This window comes from Spizellomyces punctatus (assembly GCF_000182565.1).
Source record: "Spizellomyces punctatus DAOM BR117 chromosome Unknown supercont1.6, whole genome shotgun sequence".
NCBI lineage: Eukaryota > Fungi > Chytridiomycota > Chytridiomycetes > Spizellomycetales > Spizellomycetaceae > Spizellomyces > Spizellomyces punctatus.
The window spans coordinates 99,981-126,583 of record NW_015971542.1 but is presented as its reverse complement, the minus strand read 5'-3'; the positions used below and the strand labels follow the sequence as shown (position 1 = coordinate 126,583).

Genomic DNA, 26,603 nt, shown 5'->3' with positions numbered 1-26,603 from the left:
GGGGGGGGGGGGCTTTCAAAGCGCGACATGGTCTCTCAAAAAGTTACGTTGGAATGCAAAGCATTTTCCCTTTTATGCGGAAGGTACCGGGTGAGGCTGAATCTCCCCGCATCCCACAGTGTCTCTTCCACCGTCGATTTAATCCCCACTCCCCCCAACCATCCCCCGTTCTTCCATTCGCACAGTTCCCATCTTGTCTATCATGACAGCATGGCTCCCCTCCCCTCAAGAAATCCGCCCTTTTCCATTCCATGTGAACGGTTACATTCCGAAGAGAAGCAACGGTTTACCAGGATACGCAAAATTCTGGCGACGGCAATTACGAGTTCAGTGACGATGCGTACAAAGGTAAGTCCAAACACATCATATTCTATAAGCTTTTTAGTAATTTTGTAAACAAACCTCTTTTGGTAGTTTTGCGAGTATTCGAGGATATGTCAATTTCTGGACACGACAACTACGCCGTGATTTACAACGGGGAATATCAGCACAACAATCAGCACAACACATACTCCTGTCACTTACCTGGCACGACTGTCCTCATGAGTCTGGCAGAACCCAGGGTTTCCTTTAGCAGCGTAAGACTACTGCCTTAATGCCAGCCGTTCAAACCAGAGTTCTTCTCACACAGCATCGCACAGCGTCTCCACAGGACCTAGCAGCATTAAGGTACGAATAACATGTCGTTGACTACGATGAGGAACCATTCCGCCGCAACATGATAGACAAGACACCCCTCGGTCATCAAAGCCCCGCCGGACACTTTCGATCAGGTTCAGCCGGTGGTGGGTGAGGATTAGGGCAGCGATTGCAGGATACATGTAGGGACCACGAAGGATATGGGACAATGTCATTAGTGAAATAGTTGCCAGGATGTATCAAAGTAACTAGATGATTTGATGAATATATATCTTGAGGCGTAACATTTACTTGGATGTTGGCATTTCAAAACATGATTATCGTTTCAATTACATGGGCCAAATCGTGCGCTGGAGGGTATGAATATTGCAGTTTTATGCCTACTCTTGATGGACACAAAGCTCTTGGTCGAAAGCTCATCAGCAGCACCTTTATCGCACAAGACGTTCCAAATCCCTCCATCGCAAGTGTGCAAGTGTTCCAACATTGGACAAGACGGGAGGCAGTGTAATCCATTCAATCTGATTCCAATCAGACTTATAGCCACGTGACATGATTCGAATCTGAAACTATTGGTTTCATATGGCCGTTTAATTATAGCATGACTGTGCCATATTACCTCCTTCCCAGAAAAGGGAGGAGCCTGACGGCCATTTCGCGTTTTTTGCGGCAACTAAAAGTACGTTGGAGGGAACGGAAGGAATAAGGGTTAACCTTCTTTTTTTTCCCAACGGGCTTCACGGCCATCAGCTTTCCCATCTGCTTGAACGGAACTAGGGATTTGAACAAGAACAGACTCTTGAAGAAACAAGGTTGACTACGACGGGGGTGTATCTTGCTTGCTTGCCCTGCACACTTGTTGGTTTAGCCTACGCGCTCCATGTCCTTGCGACTCCGACAACGAGCCGCTATCGGTATGGCTCGACGAATGGCTTTGTTGGCTTGGGTAGCCCTGGTTTTGTCGGTGGGCAGTGTCCATGTGAGGGCAGACCCTCAGCTGGGAAATATCTTTACTGGTGGGTATCTGCGCATATCTTTGCTCTCGACGGTCAGGAAGTGTGAACCAAGTTGTTTTCAACAGATATCTTTGGCGGTGGTCGTGGGGCTTCTTCATCAACAACAACGGCAACGATTTCATCGCCAGCGACGATCCCGTCCGTTTCTTCGACCACTGATCCGATTCCGAGTTCCATTGTGACTTCCGCAATTCAGACCTCTGTCCCCTCAGTTTCAGTGCCCATCTCCTCTGCTACCCCAGTCACGTCTCTTCCGCCGGTCACCCAAATCATTACCCGTTCCAGGGCCACTCCAACCTTGGCCGTGACTGACACAGCGACCAGTGTCGCAACCGCTACAGCTGGCGCTCAGACCGCAGAGACCAAGAGTTCGTCAACAACCAAGATTTCCCTCTTATCCATCGGTATCGTAGGCGGAGCCATTGGAGCTGCGGTTCTTGGAATCTATGTCTTCCGTAAAGCAACCCTGGCACCGTCTGGTGATTTCCGTAAGAGAATGATGACCCGCGAGTACGGAAATACGCTCAGTTCTAATGCATCCTCCCGGCCAATCAACTCCACTTCTGCTGGCGGGAGTGGCGAGAAAGATCCTCGCTCAAATTTCCTCATGGAACTCAACCATACTAATGGAAGGGGACCGTCTCCTGTTCCAACTGCCTATGCAGCGACAGAGTATGGCGCCAGGTCGGATTACGGCGGCCAGTACACCATGCCTGCCACATATGCGACATACCAGTCGCATGCTGCACCATCAGAGTATGGTGGGTATGCAGCGTATCCTGGTCCGGCTGCGTACCCTCCGCCCCCAGGATCCGACTATGGAGGAAGTAACAGCGGATATCAACCACCACGCCATTATGGATATTGATATCGTCAGTCGGGATAAAGGTTGACCTCTTATGTCATTCATCTATGTGAAAGAATTAGAGCCAAGCTTTAGAGGGCACCGAGAGGTCCAGTTGGTGGTCGCACCTTTTGCATGTAGTTTTCTGTTCTTTTGGTCTTGTTACGGCTGCGGGGGAGTTTTTATGGACACCATTTGTAGTATAGTGTAGTACAGTATTAGAATCGCACTTTTCTTTTTTTTTTTCTTACTAGCTAGATGGGTTTCTGATGGCTATCGCGAATAAGTTAGCCCTTTTTCTTCTTCTTTCCGTCCTTCTACTCCCTTTCGCCCTAGAGTAGCTCTGGCCTAAAGTAACCCTTGCAATACTGTACGATGACAATTTTTTTCATTAAGACCGTGCATGATCCCAAAACAAAAACACAATAAAAAAGCGAATGAAATGAAATAAATGCAAGCAAATGAAAACAAAACGGCGGGACTTTCATGTCCGCGAAATCTACATAACGTTAGATTCTGATCCACCATCTCAATGCCCGGACAAAATTCCTGCCTTGACATCTTTCTACAATGTAATAATGGGACCCATTCCCCCTCCCATTGCCAGCGCATTCGCCGTAAAAGCGCGCGCCCACGAGCTCCGTCTCTGTCTGTCTTCCTCTTGCCGTTGGTGCTGCTGCAGCTGCTGCGACAATTGTTGCTGATGTATTGATCCTTTCCTGGCAGCCTCCAACTGCCTCATCTGCTTTGCACGAATCTTTGCGGCGACTCTAGCGTCCTCTTCTTCTTGTTTGGACATATCTAGTGTAGCGGCGGGACCGGACAACTCATCTGCAGCGGGTGCAATGACAGATGTGCCATCCGTTAAATCGGCACCTTCCAACCCACCTTGCGGTTGGTTCTTGGAGTTGGATTCGTCCAGGAGGGACATTTGCTTTTCAATGCATTTTGCGGGTGCGTCGCGGGCATCGAAACTGACGACCATGGAGGGACTGGGTGCAAAGGAGACACGACGGCGAGAGAGGGTTCCTGTCGAGCTACCGACGCTCCCACGACGGGAGCCGGGAATGGAGCCCGAGCTCTGGCGGGCTTCCAGTGTGGCTGTCGTGTCGGAGGATCCGTCGTCGTCTGAGAATGGGTCCCTTTTTATCGGGGTTCCCGCTTTTTTCAAGGTGGATAGATCACCATCCATTTCAAAAGCGACCAGTTTGGAGACTGCGGGATGGAGTGCTGGTTTAAAGGATTCTGGTAATGTTTCCGGTGTGGCAGAATCAGACTCGGGATGGCATAATGTCGCCAAAGGAGGGGACGCATTGAGAAGTGGAGACTCTGACCCAGCGATGAAATGACCAGCTTTCATGTCGGAATGTAAACCCAATGATGATAAAGGTGCCAGTCCCCCCGCTGGCTCCGAGATATCCAATGTTGTACCTGGTTTAGGTACGCTCGCCCTAGCAAGCCCTGGCGATGCGAGAGGTGACGCACTCGAAGGCGACGAAGATTTCTTTTTCGTCGTTGCGACAGAAGCGCTTCCCAACCGCGTTGCTCGAAGGACGGATGACCAAAATGGTTGTGAGCCCATGGCCTCTCTATTGCTTTTATTTGTTATTTAGGGGTTTTAAAGATGTTGCTCCACAAGAAAATAAAAGACCAAGAGGGATTTTTACAAAATGTATAAAACACAACAAAAGTAGGTTTTGAACACATACATATGCTCCCCCCGCTACTTATACTCCCAGAGCTGCCCAGGGATTTCCGCCCCCTCCCGCCACAAAGCCTCCTGCAGAGTCTTTCCTGATACTTACGTCCTGTTGTTGATCACGCGGGGGAGTCAAAACACTGCCCAAAAAGAAACGAGAGGCGGCAAAGTGCAACTCGAGGAACTATTGCTGACCTCCCCTTGTGTTCACGCTACAAGATGCTATGCGCGCATATCAGGGTTCTGAAAGCAATGTTCCCTATTGACCAGGCCAAATGATGATTGAGACCCGACGCGCTGGCAATGCTATTCAGCATGGTTGCCGGTTTTCATTCAAGTGAACTGTCCTTTTGAAAGGACCATCTTTTCCCGTCGCTTTCTTGTGCATGTTTTGGGTTATTTGGCATAGTTTTTTGTATTGTGTTGCTTTTCTATATTTTATTTGGGTTTTTAGAATGCAAAGGATACTCTTGCTACGGATCTTTCCTACTACTCAAATAATTGCAATGTCGTCTTGCATTGTGTTCTTGCCTTTGTGGCTTACTTGGAATTCCGCGCTTCACAATTGGAAAGTCTTGCAATCTAGAAACCCTAGTAGATAGGACCTTGCGGACACTGCATAGCACACGAGTCCAAGTAAACAAATCCCTTTGGCTTACCAGGTACATGTTTTGCTCCATAAGGTTCCTACAGCTATGGCTTAACGGATATCTCATGTTATAATCTCTATACAAACCCGTCATGAACGATACAGCCAAACAGGAAAGCCACAAGATGTCCATCCATGGATACGCCGCCCACCGTTCCAGCAGAATGAAATCGAGAGGTAACAGTGATGGTGGGTGTCCTATGTGATTGTTCATTGATCATGTGATGAGGTTCAATGCTTCTGGCTGTTGTCCATAACACAAACGCAAACCCATCCCACACTTCACGGAGACGATCAGCGAGAAAGATCATTTTTTTTCAAAAAATACAAGTTGTCTATATAACAATACAATATCCCGTACACTCTGCATGTCGCTAAGAGCTACGACCAAGGTCCGCATCTATAAAGAAAATTTATATTCCTGCAGACCCACTTCTTATCCGACCGGTTTCATGTCGACCAAAGGTAGAGGTCGACGGTGACGGGACAGAAGTGGCTCGAGCTCGCTTTGGTGGCACGTCTACTCTTTCCGTACTGTCTACCCCAGCTATATCGCCCGCAATATCATGCCACATCCTTGATCGCTCTTGCTCTCCCTCGCCAGGAACGAGGGCATCATCGCGATCATCGTACATTTCTTCATCCTCGTCAAAAGACGGAGATCGAGTTTCCCACTCCTCGTCATCCGCATTCCCCTCTGCATGCTCGTGTGCTTCTTCCCCAATAATATCTAACACAGGCTCCTCAAAAATGATACTGGTACCAAATGTAACGCTTCGTTTTCGTCCTAACTCAAATAGCCGTGCCAACCGAACCCAGCGTCGTCGTCTAACGACTCTCTTTAGGGTTCTCCGGTTCTTCCAGCCTCCCCAAAAATTATCTCCATATTCCCATCCATCTTCATCTGTCGTGGAGCCGTACATGTCTACTTGCCAAGGCCCATCCCAATCCCATGCATACCGCTTGTGCTCGAGGTCCAACCCAAATTCAGACCCCGAATCTTCAGAACCAATCTTGATGTTCATTTGAGCTAGTTGGTCACGTCGGAATTCGGGGAGATCGAAGCTCGCTTTTGGGAGGTGTTTCGTGCCGGTATGGTCTGTCCATGCTCCGCGTTCAGTGGGCAGAAGATGGGGAACCCATCCGACGCCTACCCACCATCGCTGATTTTCATAGGTTTCAAAACTGAGAATCATGCTGAGAGCTTTACGGTTTGAACCCCGGAAGGATGATCGAGAAGAATGATTGGAAAGGGTTGGGCTGTTTGGGCCGATGGGGGAGGTGTAATCAGCATCGGTCAGTAACGTTGCAGGGACAGTGTAGTCTCTCTTCAACGTTCCAGACGCAGTCGACGAAGAATCACTTCGTGCGCGACTGGAGAGCGAATCGGATGAGAGTGTAGAGGCATTCGAGGGAGCGCGGGTGCGAGATGAGGTCCGTGAAGGGGGTTGAGGTGTGTTCATATATGAGGAGCGTCGAGGGTTAGAGAAATCAGCCAACGCATCGATCGTCAGGTCACTGTCGCATGATCGACGACGCCGGAGATAAGGCACGCTGTCCAAGCTTTCAGTGTCCGAACCGGATTCAGGCTCGGTGTCGTGGCTGCGATCAGCATCGCTCAAGAATCCTATAGTTGGGTTGGACAAGGAAGAGGCACGTCGTCGGGGAAGGGAATCGGTTAGCGTCACAGAGCCAGAATTGGCAGCGTCTTTTGAACTGGGACCAAAGTAATCTTCTGAAGTCTCGGGAGAATGGTAAGGTGTGGGCTTTCTGTTCCGCAGTAGACTTCCCGCCAATTCTTTGCGAAAATCGTCGGTCTCGTCTTCGGGAAAAGTCCAATCAGGGTGATAATCCACCGAAACGTTCGATTCGTCTGGAACATGTTCCTCTTTGGTGATGGTCTCCGTTGTATCTTTTGAGATCGCTTCGGACAATCCTTTTTCGTTCTGTGAACCTTCAAGATCAACGGCCGAATCTGGCAGACCTTGGGTATCACTCTTTGTTTGATTCGGCGTAGCTGAACGAGCAACCACTTCAGCAAGGCGGTTTCGTACACGGGTAGCATGGTTATCGGAATCCGTGGACGATCCTGATCGTGGCCGAGAGTCTTTCCCAATCTGACCAGACTCGGATGACGTTGAGCTGCCAGTCGAGGTCGGACGGCCACTGTCGGCTTCAGAAGTGGCAGGTGCTTCTGTGACACTAGGAATGCGTGGCTCGGATGATGGCTCTACTGCTTTTGCAGCATCTGCTGCTTCCTCAGGCAAGGACTTTTCTTGCTGCACAACATCCTTTGTAATCACAGTGGTGGGTCTTTCAACTCTAGTAACGTTATTGGCAGGGACGATTCTAGTAATTGGAATAGCAGGAATAGCGGTGGTAGGTATGCCGGGAATAGCGGGACTACGAGGCTTTGTTGATTTTTTCGTCTTTGTAGCTGGCTTTTTGGCGGTTGCGCCAGGTGCCGGCGCTGTCTGAACAGTCACTTGTGCCTTTTGTCTCGATGGCGGAGCTGGTCTGATGCCAAGAATGTGTCTTGAAGCAACATCGCTTCCTCTTCGAAGCATCTCCGCTTCTTCCGCTGCTGCCGCCGCAGCCAACTTTGACACTGAATCTTTCCTCTGTCGCTTTGTCTCGCTTTCATCCTCCTCGTCATCGTCTTCATCTATCCATTCGACATGCATACCCAAGCTTATTGCCACATCGCTTAAGCGTTTTGCGACAGTTTCTCGTAAAACTTGACCAAACTCGCTTCCCCAGGCAATGATGAGGAGTCCGCAAGCAGTAGATACGCCTCGAACCCCAACCATTGCGGTAGCAATGAGCCACAAGACGTAAGAAACTATTACCGCGCGAAATAGGCCCAGCGACGCCCGTTCCGACTTTCGGGTAAACGTGACAAGCGAACTCAGGGAGTCTAGTGTATCGACAAACGAATGTAATGTGGACGTCACGGATATGAGGTAGTGAATCAAATGAGGGACAGTGGGTGGTTGTGGATTTGTAAATCGCTTGCGTACTCCTCGTCCTGGAACAGTGACAACGACAAGGTAAGTTTGTTTAGTGACAAGAGGTCGCATAGGACTGCATAGTAGATAGTCAACAAAATCATGGATTGAATCCGTTGTGCCATGTTGTGGTGAACAGGCTCTCTTCTCCATTCCCAACTTTTTTCTACTCTCGTTACTTGCCCACTACAATACACGTTTTGCTCAGAGGTATGTATTACTTACCCAATCTCCTTGCGTAGGCAAACCCGAGCCCACCGATCCCCAACAGAAACGGCAAATGCACCGTATACTCCCACTTTAAGCAGCACACAACCACCGCGATACCACATAACAGGGACACATAGTTATTTTGCCACGTCAGGACAAAAGTCACCCAGTGCAAGACAGGCGAACAATATGGATCCAATCTCTGTGCCAGTCCTTGAAGGGAGAGTAGGAGGGATGTAATGTCATGGGCAAGAGCAACGGACTGTTGTCGGGAAGCATGTTGTTTATGTCGCGATGAGGATGACGAGTGTGGAGAAGAAGGAGAGAGAGGTGGTGTGGTGACGAGGGAGGGAGGTGCCGAACGCTGCTGATGTTGGGGCATTGCTGGAAAGACGAAAAGCTCGCTGGCGATGAGGTGCTGTTGCTGTTACTGCTGCTGCTGCTGCCCGTTTGATCTGCCAATGTCGAAGCAAAAACAAAAACCGCTTGTCGTTGTCGTCGTCGTCGTTTTTTCGCCCGTTGAGCGTCGGGTCTCCAAAAAACCTTTCAAGAGAAAATGTTTTCATTAAACATTTTAAGAACTAAGCCAACATCGCGTGTCTCAAATCTAGCATCAAATTTGTTAATTTGCGGTACAAGTTGTATCCCTTTTACCAGAATTGTTTCATTTCCACGACTTTTTGTTGTTTATTTATAAAATTTGTCTCTTTACTTTCAAGTTACGTAAGTTTCGAGTGTATTCCTAGCCTGGGGGAATGGCCGATGGATTAGAGGGGTTTGTGTATGGCAAACACTTGCGTAGCTGCTTACTGGAAGGAGTTCATCCCCCCCGCCATGGCAGCGTCCATATGGCATTTTCATTGCCATGGCATGCTCTTGTATTGAATCGATCCAAAGGCGCTTGTCTAATCTCGACATCAAAGGGTGAATAAAACAAGAATGTCAAATGTTCCAGCCGCTCTTTCTACTTTTCCCTCTTGCCTGAACGGGAAACAGTTTAATTGAATCGTTTGTAGACGGACCATTTTAGCCCTGCCGCACTTGTTAACATGGCAACAACGACGCGGTGGTGACGTGAGGTGTGCCAACAACTCATCATGGTTGGTGCTGTCGTCGTCAATGTCGGACCAGAGGGCGAGAATTGAGCCATCATTCTGTGACAAGGTCATCTACGCGATCGAGCAAAGGTTTTCTTCTTGCTGGATGGGAAATGCCAAGAGTTCAAGGTTGCATTCTTCCATTTTAGAAAGTTCAAAATCCATTACAACACTCGTCAGCCACGAACAAAAGAGAATTGAGCCATCATTCTGTGACAAGATCATCTACGCGATCGAGCAAAGGTTTTCTTGCTGGATGGGATATGCCAAGAATTCAAGGTTGCATTCTTCCATTTTATAGAAAGTTCAAAATCCATCATCAGCGACGAACAAAAGGAATCGCCAAGATGAACACGAACGTGGCATTCGTTCCCCTTGCGTGCCCACTGGCAGTCGACACAGGCCAGGCACAACACGTGTTCGGACCAACTATATATCCTTATATGGATACATGACTCTCGTAATCACAACGCGGTCCGAATTCCCCGTTTATCCTCTGCCTTGAAATGCCCGTTCTAGCGGATTGGAAGGACGGGTTTATGACGACAGCAAAAAAAAGCCAAGACATGGACGGGAGTATAAAGTGAGGAGGTCTTCCTGCTTGTTCCTTTTGTAAGACCATCATCTCATTTCCCGTACCTTCTTTCAATAACAAGAAAACTTTCAACATGGTCTCGTTGCGAGACATCGACCTAATGGGGACGATCGTCTTGACGACCATCCCCCTACTTGCCATTTACACTGTCTTTTGCGTGCCTTTGACATGGAAGACTGCCGTTTGGTCCATCGTGTACTATTTCACGACTGGGTTCGGTATAACTGCCGGTACGTGATGCATTGGCATTGGCATATGGATCTCCCTGTTTATTGACATGTTTGTCTGTTGCCTGCAGGGTACCACCGATATTGGTCCCACAGATCGTATGATGCGGCAAAACCTTACCAGTTGTTTATGGCTCTTGCTGGGGCAGGTGCTGCTGAAGGCTCTATCAAGTGGTGGAGCAGGCACCATCGTGCCCATCACAGATGGACAGACACAGACAGAGATCCGTATTCGGCCCACAAGGGATTCTGGCATTCGCATATACGTAAGTTTCCGAATCCTATATACTGTATCTGGTTCGTTTATGCCAACATTTGGATTTGCAGTATGGATGATGATCAAGGAAAACCCCAAAAAGAGGGGACTGGTGGATATCAATGATTTGAACAAGGATCCCATTGTCATGTGGCAGCACAAGAACTTCATTCCGTAAGTTTGCATACTTCCTTTGCCTTTTCGTCAAAAGTCTCACACAGCGTCGTCTCCTTTAGTGTCATGCTGTTCATGGCATTTGTCTTCCCAACCCTGGTTGCTGGTATCGGCTGGGGAGACTGGATGGGCGGCTACTTTTGGGCTGGTATCACCCGACTATTGTTTGTTCACCACGCAACCTTTTGCGTAAACTCTCTTGCTCACTGGCTGGGCGAAACCTCGTTCGACGATCGCTTCACCCCTCGCGACCACTTTATCACTGCGCTCATCACCATGGGAGAGGGCTACCACAATTTCCACCACGAGTTCCCTTCTGATTTCCGTAACGCCATCTTCTTTTGGCAATACGACCCAACGAAATGGTTGATCTGGTTCTGCTCTCTTTTTGGCCTTACGTACAACCTCCATGTCTTCCCCGAAAACGAGGTCCAAAAAGGTCGATTGCAAATGCAAGAAAAGAAAATTGCCCAATTGAAGGCAAAACTCAAATGGGGTCCTCCTCTGGAAACCCTCCCCGAATACAGTTTTGACGAGTTCCGATCCCTAGTCAAAGACCAAGGAAAGCAGCTTTTGATTATCGAAGGTACCATCTATGATGTTGAAAACTTTATTGATCATCATCCCGGTGGACGCATGTTCCTGAAAGCCGGATTGGGACGAGACATGACAAATTCCTTCAATGGTGGAGTCTATGATCACCACAACGCGGCGAGGAACTTATTGTCAGGGTTGAGATTTGGAAGGTTGCAGGGGCAGGTACCTGAGACTTATAAAGCAAAAGATGAGTGAAATGATCCCATGATCGTGTACATTAGTGGGCTGGGGTTAATAGGTTGCCGGTAATGAACGATATGTAGCCCATGCAGTATATTTTTTGTTTAGCACGTTATTTGCATTCCAATATAATTTTGTCAAACTTTGCTTGATGATTTTACCTATGGCGTCGTCGGCGACCAGATTTAGCAACCTTTCCTCATATACGAGCAGTTTGGCAGCATTCAAGTAGCGGAGACTACTTGGCATGTAGAAGGTTGCCATGTTACAATTCGGCCCAAGGTCGAAATGACCTTCATACTTGAACGTAGCAATTCTTTTCTTTTTTACACAAACTAAAAAAGGAAGATGACGGTATTCCGGGCTACAGTTACTCTTTCCTCACTTTTTGCTACTGATGGTCGGAACTTATCACTACGAGCAGATCTATCAGGTTTAACAGCTTTAGTGCACATTACAAAGTTTGCTCTGACATATTGCAAAACTGCATTTCTCAAGCTCGGATTTTGAAGTATGTTGGCCGGCGCCGAGTGGAGAAGACCAGTCTTGTGCCACGGAAGTGTATGGCTCTGACTTTTTCACGTCCCCGAACGATGTGCACCCCTGCTTGTAATGCTGCTTGCGTCTGATTTTGGGGTCATGACATCTTGAACTGTAACACCCAGCTCGACAAGCTGCCAAATCTCGATCGCCATGTTCGTACCACGAAAGTAAGAATCCAGACTCATGTACGTTGTCGCCATACTGAGGATCTTTAGGACGCTTTCTGTGATCTTTCCACAGATGGCAATGAGAAGAATGGCTATCTGCACCCTCTGATGCGATGCCATGCCTCTGCTCTTGCCTCCGGAGAGGGTTGCTTTGATTCCCTTTATTTTGGTGAGGAGGAGAATGTCGGTGACGGTCAGCATGACGGTGTAAAGGAGGGTTCCGGTTGTTGATGAACCTTTGGCGATTTGATTAAAGTACTTATTGTTGGTGAAGAGGACAATGTTCATTTTCGATTGGGAGAGGGAATAAAAGTTTGCCCCGTCATTGAGCAGGCACGAACAGACGATTAGCCCCGCCACTAAATAGCCAAGCGCCCTAGCAAAACGCTGTCGCCCTTCTAGAACGGAGAACAGTCGTATCGTCATGAAATACATGTAAATGTACTGTGCGGTCGTGCTGATCCTGGTATTGCAGAAAGCGGCAACCGTCGTGCGTGCTGAAATTTGCAGCTTTATAAAGTCCATGGCGACGACTAGCATCAAAGCGTTGAATAGGAACGCAAGGAGGAGCACTACTAGCTGCAGAAGCTTGTTTCGATTTCTGTTAAACTTTCGCGACCAGGTTACGGTGGAGCATATCACAAAGGCCATTCCCATGCCAGCGAGGAATGTTCCAATGACACGCTGCGTAATGGCATCCATCGCCATCGCAGCAGTTGACTAAAATAATAGTTATTTCGAAAGGTGAAGGTTTGCGAACGACGAAAATGATGAGACTGACTAAAGGTTCACTGTCAATTTTCCTCCCATTATTTATACATTTGCCGATACGCCGATATTTCGATGATTGCGCATAACACAGAAAAGCGCCTCGCTAGGTACTGAAAAAAAGGGCTCATTGTTAACATTGCTTGTACGATAGTCTAGGTAAGGCTAGCTAAACCCGTTTTCAGGGTTTATAGCTAGAATTGTCGGAATGCCGGAGGTATCCTGAATTTGAAATTTGGGTTTACGGGTTTCACGCGGTGTATCTCGCTTTAGATTTCGGCAAATACAGGATATGCGCTTCAAAATAAGGTGCGCAATAATGGAGCACCCTGCCCGTAACATTTTTCCTCCTCGCGCCATTCTCGGAAGTCAGTAGCTTGGATCACATAACAATAGCTTTTCAATGTTTGTGTCGGGTGGCAGTGGACATTATCCTATCATGTCCCTGTTCCCACCATTTACGTTCAAAGTTAAATTCAGGAACAGGTACGGTACCAGTAAGCTGAAAGTGCGATTGTTTTGTTTACTTAAGCGCAAAGCCCTGCTGCGCCATACACGTTTAAGGTGGTACAATCGGACGCTGACTCACCAACCTTGAACATGCCTGCACCATGCGCCCAGACGAACACAAAGCCAAAGCGTCAAAACGTTGGAAAGCCAAGCACGGCATACCACCGCGCGGTCCACAAAAGGACGAGGGAGGTGCAAGACGGGGAGAGACACCGGCCGGAATCGCAGACCAGATTTCAAATACCAATGTCGACTCTAACCAAATAGTCGAGACGGAGGAACGGCGTGAGTAGGGATTGTTGGCTGTCGCCGTCACCAAAACTCCATATTAATCCCTGCGCGATGAGAAAAGCCCGGTCCAAGTATGCCCGACGAAAAATTGAGAGCAATGCATATCGATACCACGAACCTACACCAGCGGAGGTACTCGCAGCCGATGAAGGATTCGACCGAGAGACGGAGGAGTTGAGACGGCTGATAAGAGATGCAGGTGGGAGGATCATAGGTTGAGTTATAATGAGTCCGGCTCAATTATTAATTCGGTTGACTAGAGGAAACGTATGATTCATCCGTGTATTTTCAGTTTCGGGAGGAGAAGGAGTTGCTTGGCGACGTGGAGGCGGATGGGCGGGGAGAGATGGATGAGGTGGGTGTCTCTCTGAAAGGAAATGATCAAGCTTTAAAAGAAGGTGCAATGGGACTCATAAATTGGACATAAGGTGTATGGCGGTCTCCTCCAAATCAATTTCGAAGCCTTGGAGACCTCTTTGAAGCGTCTTCCTCTGCATGTTAGACTCTCGTTGGACGAAAAAGAGATTTTGTCGCCTCCGAATGACAGTAACGTGGATGTGAAAGTGTCAACTGCCAGTCGACATGGTCCAAAGTCAAACCCTCAAAATCCGTCCGTACAGACCATTTCCATAGAGACCAACAAGGCAGTAACCATCGAACCACCTATTGTGCAGATACCTGCTCTCAATATAGCAAGACCTGATGTCCCCGAGAAACGGATCAACAATGGACCATTACAATCATCCCGCGCGTCCTCATTTCTACCTCCCATAAAGTTGCAACTGACACCACAGATCCCATGCGAGCCAGGTATGACCAGTCCGCTATCTGCTGTAGGCATCTGTACAACAGTGCTCAAGGTCCTTTACTCTGTTATGCAATTTAGCGCACGTTCCGCCCACCACATGTGATGATGACTTGGATATGCTGCTGAACCTTGATCAGCCCGCCGAAGCTGTACCGCCGGTTCCCCAGCCTGCAAGCCATGAGAACCGGACAGCGACATTGCCATCAAGTAGTGCAGAAGCGGAGGATTTGAAATGGTTGGATGATATATTGGGATAAATACCAAATAGACGTGAATCAGTCTTTGATGAGACGTTCATTCTTTTTGTTTGTGCTGAGCAATCATGCAAATAACCTTTGGGCAAATGGACCAATCTCAAAGCCGTTGCCAATACAACAAGCATGGCCGTTTCTCCTGACTTTATCAGAGGCACGCCATAGCAGGTTTCTCAATATCCGGGATACATTGAAATGCATTCCAATCTCAATGACAAACCTGATCGCGGGTGTGCTGGTCATTTCTGACGCTTCCAGCTTTCAAATGGTTTTGATATTCCGCTACGGGCCTCGTCCTGCTTTTATTTTCAAGACAGTCTGCTCGCTTCGCCCCGTAAAGACCCATAGCTTTGCTTTTTTGTCATTGAAAACGCTTTCAACCATGTCTGCTGGAGCTGCCAAACAAGATAATAAGGACTTGTAAGAGTAACGCGTGCTTTTCTTTACTGGGATATGCTATTGACACCGTTGTGATAGAGCTCCGATTTTCAAGTAAGGACCATCTTCTTGCTTCTCTCTGTCGGCCAGGTTACAGCGGGGGATCGGGAGCTGACGCCTATTTGGTATTAGATGGGCATCGAACGATGGAGAGTTCCGTCGGTACGTTCAACCGCTGTATTTACAATATTAAAGTCATAGCTCACGTACCTGGTAGTCAGGATTCATCCTTCCGTGGTGTAGTGTCTAGAGAGCCCAATGCGACCTTTCGGGCTGAACCTGGGCGGTACCATTTGTATGTCAGTTGGGCCTGTCCTTGGGCGCATCGGACGGTGATTGTTCGGTATGTTCTTTGGTACATTGTTCCTTTTGACGCTCATCCTGACTTTTGGAAAGGGCTTTGAAGGGGTTAGAGGATGTGATTGGGCTCTCCGTTGTGCATTATCTGTTGGGAGACGGGGGATGGCGGTTTGAGTAAGTTGTCCCATTTGTGATGTTCTTGATTCGTTGAGTGCGGAGGTTCATATTTGGCGTAGTTTGCCCGGGGAGAAGACTCCGGGTGTTGTCCCAGATACAGTTAATGAGGCGCAATACCTCCGTGAGCTGTATTTCAAGGCTGACCCAGAGTATAGCGGCCGTTGTGAGTAACATATCATGATCTGCGCGGAAAACTGCACTAACGTATTCATAATAGATACTGTGCCCGTTCTATGGGACAAGAAACATGGTACCATTGTAAATAACGAGAGTTCAGAGATCATCAGGTAGGTTAAAACAGTCTTGAGGTAATGGATGATGTAATGGATGATTTACTGATACGTTCCTAGGATTCTCAACACGGCGTTTGACGAGTGGTCCACGGCTCCCGGTGTAACGTACTACCCCAAAGACCTTGCATCTCAAATCGATGAAGTTAATACATGGGTGTACGATCAAATCAATAACGGGTAAGAAATCGCATGTGACTCGTCGTTACGGATGAGCTCCTTTCAACAGTTGGATGCAGGGTGTACAAGGCTGGATTTGCAACTAGCCAAACTGCTTACGAATCCAACTATGCGAAGGTTTTTGACGGTCTCGCTCGCGTTGAATCCCTTTTGGCGAATCGTAAATGGTTGGTGGGCGATCGGTTCACGGAGGCTGACATAAGGCTATGGACGACCATTGTGAGGTTTGATCCGGTATGGACCGCGCGTTATCGTTGTTTGGATGTGCTACTTTTTCATCTTTTTCTCTAGGTATATCACACCCATTTTAAATGTAACGGGGGAACCATTACACACGATTATCCCAACATTTTACGGTGGGCACGACAAGTGTACCAAACGCCAAAGGTGAGCGACAGCCGATGTTCTTGTGTCGGCAGCAGGTTTTCATATCTGTGTGTTTGGAATAGATCAAGGAAACCGTCAATATGATGCACATCAAGCGGCATTATTACATGTCCCATATTCAGATTAATCCGTACAGGATTGTACCTGAATGGGATGGTCCTGATTTGGACATAAAAGTTTAAGATTATGGGCAGAAGATTCTTGTGTACTTTATTGAAAACGTGCTTCCCTGGCCACAGGAAAATAAAAGCATATTACCTTGCCAAAAACTAAATTAGGTAATTGCAGTAGGAATTTAAAAAAGAAAGCCTGATTGCAGGTTAAAGCGAGGAGCAATATATATGGATTACGTTGATGACTCTTCCCTTGACGCAACCCAAAGCTGGAAAAGGAACATGATGGCCCAACACATTGCTGTCCAATAGACCCATACCAAGAAAACACATGCAAAATCAAATCCCGAAATCCAAAAAGTCGTTCGTTCGTCGTCCTCCCTCCTTTTATTTGTAGCAGTTGAAAAACGTAACACTGCGCATTTTACTTGTGGGGCAGTTACTCGCGTACGTGGAGCAGCTTTAGTAATTCATCATGACACACTGCAATCTGATTGGTCGATCACGGAAACGTCACAGACGCGCTGCGGGATTTAAAAGATGTTGGAAGGGAAATGGTTTCCTTCTTGTTGTTTTTGGGGGAATTTTTGTTAAAGGAAACTATAAAGTGAGCAATTGCACAGAACAAGCACAACAACAAGACGAGATTTCCCAACACAGCTTTATCATGACGTTCGATTTCACTCCCCAAACGCCCGACCTCGATTTCCCTCTCTTTGAGAGTACGGATCTTTTTGGAAAAGAGGTCAGGTATCCATCCCCCATGATGGATTTCCCAATAGACGACAAGAATGTAGATTGGGGTGTATTTTACCCAACACCTGAAGAGGAGCCTTTGGCTGCCTTTGAGGCGAGCGAATACAGTAGTGGCACGCCTTTGTTTGAGGAGGTTGGGCAGTTCGAAGAGTCAGTGGATCCTGCTGTGCTGCATTCGGAAGGAGATGGCTTGGGGCTTGCCTTATTTAGTTCCATGGACGCTACATCATCTGCTATGGACACTCCTTCCGACACCATCAGAGTCTCCCTCCCTGACCTCGCCGTCCTCCTCAGTAACCTCGTCCGACCGGTTCCAGCAGCAGAAGCATCATTAGAAGGCCTCTCCCCTGCCCGCTCGAAGATCCGACGACGCCCATCAAAGATTTACCCCTGTCCCATCCCAGGCTGTCCAAAGTCGTTCACGAGGAAATTTAACCTCCAGACTCACCTTCGGACGCACGACCCTGCGAGAGCGAGGCCATTCGAGTGTCCCGAGTGCAAAAAGACATTTCTACGTGTTCATGATTTAGAGCGGCATGAGACAGTCCATTCAAAGATTAAGGCTCATGTCTGTCCTGGGGAGGGCTGCTTAAAAAGGTTTACGAGAGCGGATGCATTACGGAGACATTTGAAGACGAGCAAGTGTGTTGATCCCAATGATTGATGAAGAGGAGAGGTGTAGTTAAATGACGATGATCTAGACGAGTTTTATGAACGCACACGGTAAAAGAGATTTTCTCTTTGGACACACTCTACGGTACCCCGGCCGTCTTCCGGCAAAATAAGACTACCAACGCACTCTTCCGAGTCGAGTCTCTCCTCCCTCGCGGGAGTTGAAGGGACATTCTATGTATCGGTTTATTGCGGTTTCTTGCCGGTGTTTGCGTCGGGTTGGGTTGGGATGTCGGACGTGACGAGTTTTTGGCTATGGATGAACAGGGTAGTGAATCCGAATATCTGTATATATGCGTATCCCGGCAAGGACACATCGTCCCTTGCAATATCATCATTTTGTTTGTAATAAAGTTCCAGTCCACAACCCATCAGTTGGGTTTCATCCGTGTAAGCCATTACGATGACTATGCCACTCGCCAGAGTCACACATGCTTTGCTCATCGAATTCGTTGGAACCCACAAGAACCTCCCAGCGAACGTTACGCTTTCTCCCCCATTTCCCACTGCCTACAAAACCGCTTAAACAAGAAGGATACCCTTTGAATTACCAGCACACACATCATGACGACGACGGCACCCTACAATACTCCCTTCATGTCTCAACACGGCTGTAAACGACGTCTTGACGACGCTGAACATGCTTTTTACAGTCCGGTCAAGCGGTTTTGTGATGGGATGCGGAGGGTGTCGCAACAACCAGTGAGGAGCGAGAGTTTGCCCAGGAAGCGGGCAAGAGAAGAAGATGATCACGATGAAGAGATTGTGAATTTGGATTTTTTGAGTCCGGTGTTCAAAAGGGCTAAGGGATTGGATGGGCCTGACGAGCGTTGCTTATCGATGGCGCTTGTACCGTATTCGCCTCCTCCTCCTCCGCCTCCTCCTACGAGTAGTAGTGACAGTATGACTACTGCTGTACCTACGGCTGCTGCTGCAGATGGTGCGACCGCGACGAGTCCTATGGATGGTATTCCCCTTCTTAATAGTGTACAGTGGGATCAAGGAACCTTTCAAGTACATGAAGGGTTGGAAGGACGGTTAAGACAGATCTGGGGATGGGATGACGTGTCGGGGTGGAATGTCGGTGGTGGGAATGGGGCGGGGCAGGTTGTGCTGTATACGGGGGGAAAATGGGTGCCACCTTGTACAGAAAGGGAGAGTGGAGTGGTTGACTCTGATAAAGAAGAAGACGAGCAAGATCAGGCGGTGTTGATGGATGTGGATACCTGAGTCGTGCTGGGTAGATACGGGCGTGGTACTCTTTGCGTGTATGTACAGCTGGGAGCAGGATTTGTAAATAATATACATTAGCGTGCCATGTCCACGCAAAATGGAAATAAAAATGTGCAAATAATGATAGTGTATTGTATAATGATAGCAAGAAACCCATTAAACCCAAAACAGATTCTAAAACAAAATTAAAACAAATCATAACAAAGAACAAAGAATTCTAGACAGTTTGCGCTGCCCGTCGGATCTCCTCCGCTAACTTGGCCGAATAATGATGTAACGTGTCCTTGACTCTCGTTGGACACAAAAGTTTGTACGTCGCCGCCGTCGACAATATCATCGGACTGGTCAGCAAGACAAGTGGTAGGACGCACAGTCCGACTCCCACACCAGCCGCTGTGGTGAGGGCCGGATGGGAGTGGACGAATGCAGCCATTGGTCTAGTGGCGCCCACAGCTCGCACCAGGAGGGGGTGTGGGCTAGGCATCTCGCCTCCCTTCGCAGATGGTTCCGCTGCTGGAGCCACGGCGGCAACGACTTTGTCGTTTTGAGCGATGGGAACGTTCAACTCTTGTTTCATTTCCAGATCCATTGGCTCACTTGCCGGCTGTTTCATAGGATCTTGGATGGCGGGCATCTTTGTCTCTTCTTGCTGCTGGAGACTATTCGCTCTCTGTTTAACAGGCTCAATGACATTTTGCACCTCGTCGTTTTGAGCGATGGGAACGTTCAACTCTTGTTTCATTTCCAGATCCATTGGCTCACTTGCCGGCTGTTTCATAGGATCTTGGATGGCGGGGATCTTTGTCTCTTCTTGCTGCTGGAGACTATTCGCTCTCTGTTCAACAGGCTCAATGACATTTTGCACCTCGTCGTTTTGAGCGATGGGAACGTTCAACTCTTGTTTCATTTCCAGATCCATTGGCTCACTTGCCGGCTGTTTCATAGGATCTTGGATGGCGGGCATCTTTGTCTCTTCTTGCTGCTGGAGACTATTCGCTCTCTGTTTAACAGGCTCAATGACATTTTGCACCTCGTCGTTTTGAGCGATGGGAACGTTCAACTCTTGTTTCATTTCCAGATCCATTGGCTCACTTGCCGGCTGTTTCATAGGATCTTGGATGGCGGGGATCTTTGTCTCTTCTTGCTGCTGGAGACTATTCGCTCTTGCGCGAGCAGCAGCCTTTCTGCGTCCGTTGCGGCTGAGAGGTTTGGGTTCGGTAGGGGGGACACCTTTGCGTTCAGCGGCAGCCTTTTGAGAATTACGAGTGGCGACGGCCTGTTGCTGCTTCTTTTGCTTGCGCTGTTGCTTGTGGGAGGCCATTGTTAAAAAGGAGTTGGATAACGTGGTGTTGAAAGGTTGAGTAAAGGGTGGGAAAAAGTGTGGAATGAGGTGCGAGTGTGGGAAGAGAGCGAGGAGGAAGAACTGTAAGAGAGAAGAAAGACGAAAGGAGCTAGAGTGAAAAGAAAGTAGGAATGGTGCGCCACAAGGAATGGAGATGACAAGTACACTGCAGTGTAAAGATGGTGGAGGGCGAGGAGCGGGGGGGAAGAAAGTCTCTCCTTTTTATAAGTGCGAGAATGCAAGCCGGGGGGGCATCTCCAATTCACATGCATATTCCATAAATGGTCATTATTAGCTAGTGGAGGGGAACGCGACCGTCTAATTGTTTCCCACGGGCTTTCTTTCATCTTATTGTTTTTTTGTTTTGTTTTTTTTTTGGTTTTTTTTGTTACATGTCACGATGATGAATACGAAATCAGGTACTCTTTTCAATGCGCAAAACATTGTTGGAGTCGGGGAACGCCTTGAATGGCTTTACCTTGGCAGCTAGGGTTTGTTTTGGTCATCCAGGAAAGGTTGAGGAGGATGACGCTGTTTGGTCAGCATCAGCATTAGCAGCCGCAGCAGCATTAGCATCAGCAGAATAAGGAAGAGGAAGAGTAGATCCCAGCCTTGGTAGTTTGCGAGATGCGTTGGAGAATCGTCGGATGTCCACAGATCTACCCTCGATTCCCCTCGGTTGAAAACCCAGCGTTGTATCTTATTCTTGTCTGCTTTCCGTGAGCAGAACGCTCTCCAAAAGCAATGGAACCAAAGTTAGGGCCAAAGAAAAAGGGACGGAATGACGTTCTCCATGCCAAACGTGCGCGAACAATGTTTTTTCCCACCATGGTTTTTCAATGAATGAAAACGTCACGAAGGGATCATGCAGGAAATCCGCGGCGAAAAACAGCCGGGATACCACGAGCCCCAGATGGGCTTTATTCGCCAAACGCTATTCGTTCGCATGACCAGGGTCCCTTTTTGCATAATCCAATATTTTGATTAGCCAAGATACAAGCACGCAAAAAAAGACCACTAGGCAGACAGGCAGACGCAACGTGTTTTATCATCCCCGTAGAGCTATAGAGCCGCAGTTTGGGATCTGTTGGTCTTGTGTGCATTCGACAACGATCTTGTCCAGTTCTTGAACAGAGGCAACGACCATATTCTACTTGTAAGATGGCTTCAAAGAAGCGTATCTCAGATCTCTCAACGGGGGGGCCAGGCACGGAAGGGTTCCTCTGCCAAAGGGGCATGGAAACACGCGCGTTCCCACGCCCGTCAGAATCTTCCCACGCATGTCAGGATCTTCCCACCCCCTCGTCAAAAGGGCAATGACGTTCAAGTAACGTTGGCAAACGTTAAACAAGAAGGACAATGAAAGCGCCCCGGTAGGACTGACGCTCGCTCGTCGCCCACCATTGTTATCGTGATCGAGTCTTTTTATGTTGCGCAGGAGAGACAAAGGGCTCGCTCGATCCCCACATTCCCTTTTTTGACGCTCTTTTTTAGGCCAAAATGAAATACCGATAATGCCACCCATGAGCCTTGTGCAATAGTGAACACGGCGTAGGGCTAATGGACAACATACCGTGCCTTCATTTCAGCTTTTTGAAATTTGAGCAGCATGCCATCGTATTCTGCCCCAGCTTGCTCGTAGAGCGTCGCATAACCAGCTTGGAGCATGTCCAAGGAAACGTTGCGCAGAAAAGGCCAGAATGGACGGTAGGTCCACGCCATGCACACCTTTCCAAAACTTTTTTTTGAATTGCTAGATTTCATAATCATTTATATGATCGCGCGTACCATTCGGCCATAGTGATCTCTTCTCAAAGGCTTGATGACCACCCGCTGACCTTTGAGCCGTGTTGATAACCACTCTTTGGACTCGACATGAAATGGCTGTGCCGTCATGCCAAAGTGAGCACCTTCTGGAGCGTCAATCCCCGCTAACCGCACATGGATCGTCTCGTTTTGGAGCTCTGATCAACATTCAGCAAACGACAACATGAACATTATATGAGTGCACTGCTGTCTATACAGCTGCGTCACAACTCTACAAGCACCTTTTCGTGTTGTCGGCACTTTTTTCCCCAGAGCCCTATACACCAGCGGCGTATGGTACAACCGAAAGTTGTCATTATCCTTGACGTCGGTACAAATACCGTACAGTTTGCGCCTGGACTGAATAACAGGCGGGGTCATGTAGTCTGCTGTTTTGTACCGGCGCCAGGAACGGGGATGGACCAGGATAGCGACCGCGACGGCCGCCAGTGTGCCGCCGAGGAGGGCATGATGGGAGGTGTGAAATGCTCTCGTGTCGCCGGTAGCAGCTGGACGTGTTTTGTCGCCATTTGCAAACAAGGTGGAGAGCCAGTCGCCCTGCTCTTGCTCGTCGTTTTGAGCATTCTTTGCCTGCGTCATTTCTCTTCTTTACAAGTTCTTGGCAGTTGCTCTTTTTGAACGCGAAATTCCAAAAGTGCGCAGATGTCACACTGCTAAATTTTAATCTCTCACATGTCGATCGAGTCACATGTGGTGGGTTGGGCTTTTTGATGGGGATCTAGGTTGTAGATAAAAAGGACAGCTACCATCCTTGTACAGCCCCCATCTTCTTTCATTTTCCTTGACCTTTTATACCATGTCTGTCAACGTTCCTGGCTTCAAATCTGGCCCTGTCTTTGAGCAAATCAGGGCGGGCATCGAGGGACTCCCCGAGGCAGAAAAGAAAAAGACACTCAAGCAGGTTTGTCAATGGAGGTATATTTTGGTGCCGACAAAAAAGACTCACTTGATCTACGCAGGTTAACGGTGTCTTTGAACTCGTGGTCAAGAACGCCGAGGGCAAGGAACAAAGCTGGACTTTGGAGCTCAAGAACCAAGGCAAGGTCACTGCTGGAAAAGCAGAAGGCAAACCCGATATTGTTATCAATGTCAGCGACGACACCTTCCAAGACCTTGCCAGTGGGAAATTGAACGGTATGTATTCGTGTTGTTGTCGGATCCGGGTTGAGATTTGATTTCTGAGCGTTGGATAGGCCAAAAGGCGTTCATGTCTGGCAAGTTGAAGGTCAAGGGGAACGTATGTATCTCGCTTGCTTTGATGTTTTATTTTTTGAATAATAAGCTGAGAGGTCTCCTTCGTAGATGATGCTTGCCACCCGACTAGGTATTCATACAACTGATTCGCGCTTTGGGAAGTCGTACTCTGTGATGACACCATACAGACACTGTCTTGAAGGCTGCAAAGAACGCACCCAAGCCCGCAGCAGCTGCTGCTGCCCCTGCTACCGCCGCCCCTCCCGCCGCTGGTGTGGAGGTTCCTGGCTTCCAGTCGTCGGCCATCTTCTCCCAAATCAAGGTACCTTTGGTTCATTAAAGATAGGCAGAGTGGCAAGTGCTAACATTTTCAATAGGCCGGCATTGACGCTGCTCCTCAACAACAACGGGAGGCTGTTGCCAAAAAGGCCAAGGCTGTCTTCCAGTTTGATGTCAAGGTAGGTCCCCCTTTGTTGTTGACCCGTCATGAGAAGCTACTAAGAAGGTCGATCATATATAGAACTCTGAGGGTAAGGTCCAGACCTGGACTCTCAACTTGAAGGACAACCTCGGTGTGGCTACTGGCACTACCGGCGCCAAGCCAGACATTACCATTTCCATTGCTGACAAGGTCCGTTGACCTTTGGGTCGCATGTACATGCTATCGAGCAATGGCTAAAGATGCACGTTTCTAGGACTTTGTTGACTTGTCGCAAGGAAAGTTGAATGGTGCGTAGTCTTCTCACTTCCCGTGTTACTATGCTGTTGGCGCCATTGCTCACGTTTGATGTTTGTGCAGGGCAAAAGGCGTTCATGCAAGGCAAGCTCAAGATCAAGGGCAACATGATGCTTGCTACCAGTGAGTCCTAATGTTGCATCGCGTATTGCCAATGTACTCATGCAAGTCTCGTTTGTAGAACTCGATGCCGTCATGAAGGATTTCCGTCCGCAGGCAAAATTGTAGAGTCTTTATACATAATACATGAAGCATTTTATAATCTACGCTGGATCAGTCTTTTGTGTAGTCGTATCCAAAGCAAATGGATGCCTTGGACTACAGGCACGTCATATTTGATTACAAAAATAGAATGATCTCTATGAACTGCCGCCTCCAAATGTCGGTGGTCCTGCACGAAACGGCCACCACCATCTACTTCTGCTTTCCTTCCTTTCCACCTCCCCATCCGCCTCCCTAGAGAACATGACATTAAAAGACTTTTCAACCGCAACCATTTTCCGAATTGTCTCCTCCAACTCCCCTTCATCTAGTCGAGTCTTTTTAGCCATGAACCGTTTGGCGAGGCCATATTTCCATAATATGCTCGCATCTATCCCGCGGCCCTTGCAAGCCTGTTCGAGTTTACTGCGCCTGTCCCAGAGACCATTGCCTTCCACAAGTGTACTAACGGCTTTGGAGAGGGACATGCCAGAGACGAGATACCGTAACACGGGCTCGGCACGGACATTAAAGGACGTTAGCCCTTTCTGGTGCGCTACTTCCACGAGCGCTTTCATCCTGTTTGGATGAATGGATCTCTGCACCTGGGTTTTGCGTCCACCCAATCCCATGTAAATCCATCCTGGTGTAACACGCACTTCCCGCACCACGACTCCTTCCTCATCCCTGTCATACAGCACAACCATATCCACTTCACCCACACATTCTTCCCCCTCCAGATAATAAATTCTTTCCAATTCTTCTCGATAGGCCACATGAAACATTTCCAGAGCTAACACCCTATCGTCTCCTCCTGTCTCCTTTTCCTCGCCGTCCGTTTCCCATCCCTCTAGGACGACCTTGATCGGCGAGTGAAGGCGGTACTGACGTGCGGGTATGAAGGAGATGACATTATCAGCAATGGAAAATGCAAAAGGGCGTAACAAGAGTGTTGTGTCGCTGGAGACGATTTTGATGTGTGAGCCGGACCGTTTAAGGGCGTAAAAGAGCGACGGGTGGAAGAGTTCGGAAAAGGATTTTGAGAGGACTAGGAGGCGGGGGAGGGCTTTTAGTGGGAGGTAGGAGAGAATGTGGAGCCAGAGGTCTGGGGAGAGATCTACCATGGTTGGATGGGGTTCGAGGAAAATGAATGTCGTTCATGAGAACGTTCGGAACTGGATTGGGGCACACGTGTCCGCTAGCTTATCCAATCATCCACCGATCACGGTTTTTGAGTTTGATTTCGCAGCGTTTTTCCGTTTGACCAATGCGCAAATGACCACCACTACCGCTCTAAGACTGTAAATGCGGCTGGCCGTCTATGGATAGCATATGGACATCTTTCCGCTACATGATTACCTCTATGATGTCTGCCCGTACCGATTGTTATCGGGTGCACTGTCACAGGTCACTTGAACATTGCCCCAACCAAGATGGCGTGCACGAGCCCTCCGACATTGACGTACGGAAACCCCCTGAATGTTCCTTGTCTCCTACCCTCTTGCATACATGCAACAAGATGAAGGAGTTGCGCTAAACTAGTCCAAAAGTCTGTCGAGCTGTCACCTCAAGATTTGACTTCAAGGAATTATGGAACCAATGGCCACCAGTCAACGGAGCACCATGTTCGAATCAGATAATATCATGAATGCCACTTTGCAATTTTTTATATCTTTTGTAGCAAGTCAAATTCCGCTGCTTGGATCGGCAGTTATTCTAGGCCAGAAAGGCAACTCTATAAACGTAGCTTGGACCTGAAAGTGTTGATGATCTGAACTAAACATAGAGTAATGTAGCAAGCAGAGCAGATCATCCCTGAAGCGTCATGTGACCTTTGCCACGGGACCACATCCCTTGATGCTCATTTCACACCAGGTGTGCTATGTGATCTAAGTTGGGCCAGAAGCCAAATTATAGGAGATTGGAGCCACCACCTATCTAGAACCATTACAGTAATATAACAGTAACTTCAAAAACCTTAAAATATAAGGTACTTTTTCTTTTGGGTGGACATTATACTGAACTTTACTAAGCTAAAGGTACTGACAATTAATTAACAATTAATTGTATACTATATATATAGATTATACTATATTATAACCGAGACCTAGAATATATTACTATAATATTATATTATATTATATTATCATGCCCAAACTATGAAGGAATGATGATGTTTCTTTCATGCTCCAAAGTCCTCACAATGATGCAGCCAGACTGAAATG

At 48.1% G+C, this 26,603-nt stretch overlaps 13 protein-coding genes across 13 annotated transcripts; 7 read left to right on the top strand and 6 right to left on the bottom strand.

Moving 5' to 3' along the window:
* The first annotated feature begins 1,311 nt into the window (after nt 1-1,311).
* On the top strand, nt 1,312-2,968 carry SPPG_03740 (uncharacterized protein). The gene is made up of 2 exons (XM_016751990.1): nt 1,312-1,655; nt 1,721-2,968. The coding sequence occupies exons 1-2, from the start codon at nt 1,520-1,522 to the stop codon at nt 2,521-2,523; spliced, it is 939 nt and encodes a 312-aa protein (XP_016608652.1). The 5' UTR covers nt 1,312-1,519; the 3' UTR covers nt 2,524-2,968.
* On the bottom strand, nt 2,873-4,208 carry SPPG_03739 (uncharacterized protein). Its single transcript, XM_016751989.1, has one exon. The coding sequence runs from the start codon at nt 4,079-4,081 to the stop codon at nt 3,065-3,067; it is 1,017 nt and encodes a 338-aa protein (XP_016608651.1). The 5' UTR covers nt 4,082-4,208; the 3' UTR covers nt 2,873-3,064.
* Nucleotides 4,209-5,141: 933 nt separating this feature from the next.
* On the bottom strand, nt 5,142-8,940 carry SPPG_03738 (uncharacterized protein). Its single transcript, XM_016751988.1, has 3 exons — nt 8,876-8,940; nt 8,081-8,812; nt 5,142-7,875 (listed from the first exon to the last, which is right to left on the bottom strand). The coding sequence occupies exons 2-3, from the start codon at nt 8,445-8,447 to the stop codon at nt 5,261-5,263; spliced, it is 2,982 nt and encodes a 993-aa protein (XP_016608650.1). The 5' UTR covers nt 8,448-8,812; nt 8,876-8,940; the 3' UTR covers nt 5,142-5,260.
* Nucleotides 8,941-9,236: 296 nt separating this feature from the next.
* On the top strand, nt 9,237-11,338 carry SPPG_03737 (stearoyl-CoA 9-desaturase). The gene is made up of 4 exons (XM_016751987.1): nt 9,237-9,987; nt 10,056-10,250; nt 10,312-10,414; nt 10,477-11,338. Exons 1-4 carry the CDS (start codon nt 9,831-9,833, stop codon nt 11,204-11,206), a joined length of 1,185 nt encoding a protein of 394 aa, XP_016608649.1. The 5' UTR covers nt 9,237-9,830; the 3' UTR covers nt 11,207-11,338.
* A 431-nt stretch (nt 11,339-11,769) lies between these two features.
* SPPG_03736 (uncharacterized protein) lies at nt 11,770-12,705 on the bottom strand (the record flags this gene model as incomplete). Its single annotated transcript, XM_016751986.1, has 2 exons — nt 12,683-12,705; nt 11,770-12,621 (listed from the first exon to the last, which is right to left on the bottom strand). Exon 2 carries the CDS (start codon nt 12,607-12,609, stop codon nt 11,770-11,772), a length of 840 nt encoding a protein of 279 aa, XP_016608648.1. The 5' UTR covers nt 12,610-12,621; nt 12,683-12,705.
* A 575-nt stretch (nt 12,706-13,280) lies between these two features.
* SPPG_03735 (uncharacterized protein) lies at nt 13,281-14,616 on the top strand (the record flags this gene model as incomplete). The annotated part of the gene is made up of 5 exons (XM_016751985.1): nt 13,281-13,464; nt 13,532-13,669; nt 13,731-13,825; nt 13,899-14,280; nt 14,357-14,616. The coding sequence occupies 5 exons, from the start codon at nt 13,281-13,283 to the stop codon at nt 14,533-14,535; spliced, it is 978 nt and encodes a 325-aa protein (XP_016608647.1). The 3' UTR covers nt 14,536-14,616.
* Nucleotides 14,617-14,780: 164 nt separating this feature from the next.
* Nucleotides 14,781-16,659, top strand: SPPG_03734 (uncharacterized protein). The gene is made up of 11 exons (XM_016751984.1): nt 14,781-14,952; nt 15,010-15,024; nt 15,103-15,132; nt 15,188-15,313; nt 15,367-15,444; nt 15,507-15,610; nt 15,665-15,734; nt 15,798-15,917; nt 15,977-16,151; nt 16,209-16,304; nt 16,367-16,659. Exons 1-11 carry the CDS (start codon nt 14,798-14,800, stop codon nt 16,484-16,486), a joined length of 1,089 nt encoding a protein of 362 aa, XP_016608646.1. The 5' UTR covers nt 14,781-14,797; the 3' UTR covers nt 16,487-16,659.
* A 314-nt stretch (nt 16,660-16,973) lies between these two features.
* On the top strand, nt 16,974-18,243 carry SPPG_03733 (uncharacterized protein). Its single transcript, XM_016751983.1, has one exon. The coding sequence runs from the start codon at nt 17,085-17,087 to the stop codon at nt 17,835-17,837; it is 753 nt and encodes a 250-aa protein (XP_016608645.1). The 5' UTR covers nt 16,974-17,084; the 3' UTR covers nt 17,838-18,243.
* An 89-nt stretch (nt 18,244-18,332) lies between these two features.
* On the top strand, nt 18,333-19,268 carry SPPG_03732 (uncharacterized protein). The gene has a single exon (XM_016751982.1). It carries the CDS (start codon nt 18,410-18,412, stop codon nt 19,073-19,075), a length of 666 nt encoding a protein of 221 aa, XP_016608644.1. The 5' UTR covers nt 18,333-18,409; the 3' UTR covers nt 19,076-19,268.
* A 27-nt stretch (nt 19,269-19,295) lies between these two features.
* On the bottom strand, nt 19,296-20,682 carry SPPG_03731 (uncharacterized protein; the record flags this gene model as incomplete). Its single annotated transcript, XM_016751981.1, has 1 exon — nt 19,296-20,682. The coding sequence occupies exon 1, from the start codon at nt 20,397-20,399 to the stop codon at nt 19,296-19,298; it is 1,104 nt and encodes a 367-aa protein (XP_016608643.1). The 5' UTR covers nt 20,400-20,682.
* Nucleotides 20,683-20,761: 79 nt separating this feature from the next.
* SPPG_03730 (uncharacterized protein) lies at nt 20,762-22,887 on the bottom strand. The gene is made up of 4 exons (XM_016751980.1): nt 22,469-22,887; nt 22,209-22,384; nt 21,994-22,148; nt 20,762-21,905 (listed from the first exon to the last, which is right to left on the bottom strand). Exons 1-4 carry the CDS (start codon nt 22,824-22,826, stop codon nt 21,827-21,829), a joined length of 768 nt encoding a protein of 255 aa, XP_016608642.1. The 5' UTR covers nt 22,827-22,887; the 3' UTR covers nt 20,762-21,826.
* A 75-nt stretch (nt 22,888-22,962) lies between these two features.
* Nucleotides 22,963-24,515, top strand: SPPG_03729 (uncharacterized protein). Its single transcript, XM_016751979.1, has 10 exons — nt 22,963-23,148; nt 23,207-23,381; nt 23,441-23,484; nt 23,550-23,571; nt 23,630-23,763; nt 23,819-23,899; nt 23,962-24,072; nt 24,137-24,170; nt 24,241-24,300; nt 24,359-24,515. The coding sequence occupies exons 1-10, from the start codon at nt 23,044-23,046 to the stop codon at nt 24,403-24,405; spliced, it is 813 nt and encodes a 270-aa protein (XP_016608641.1). The 5' UTR covers nt 22,963-23,043; the 3' UTR covers nt 24,406-24,515.
* Nucleotides 24,392-25,539, bottom strand: SPPG_03728 (uncharacterized protein). Its single transcript, XM_016751978.1, has one exon. It carries the CDS (start codon nt 25,500-25,502, stop codon nt 24,537-24,539), a length of 966 nt encoding a protein of 321 aa, XP_016608640.1. The 5' UTR covers nt 25,503-25,539; the 3' UTR covers nt 24,392-24,536.
* Between the last annotated feature and the right edge of the window lie 1,064 nt (nt 25,540-26,603).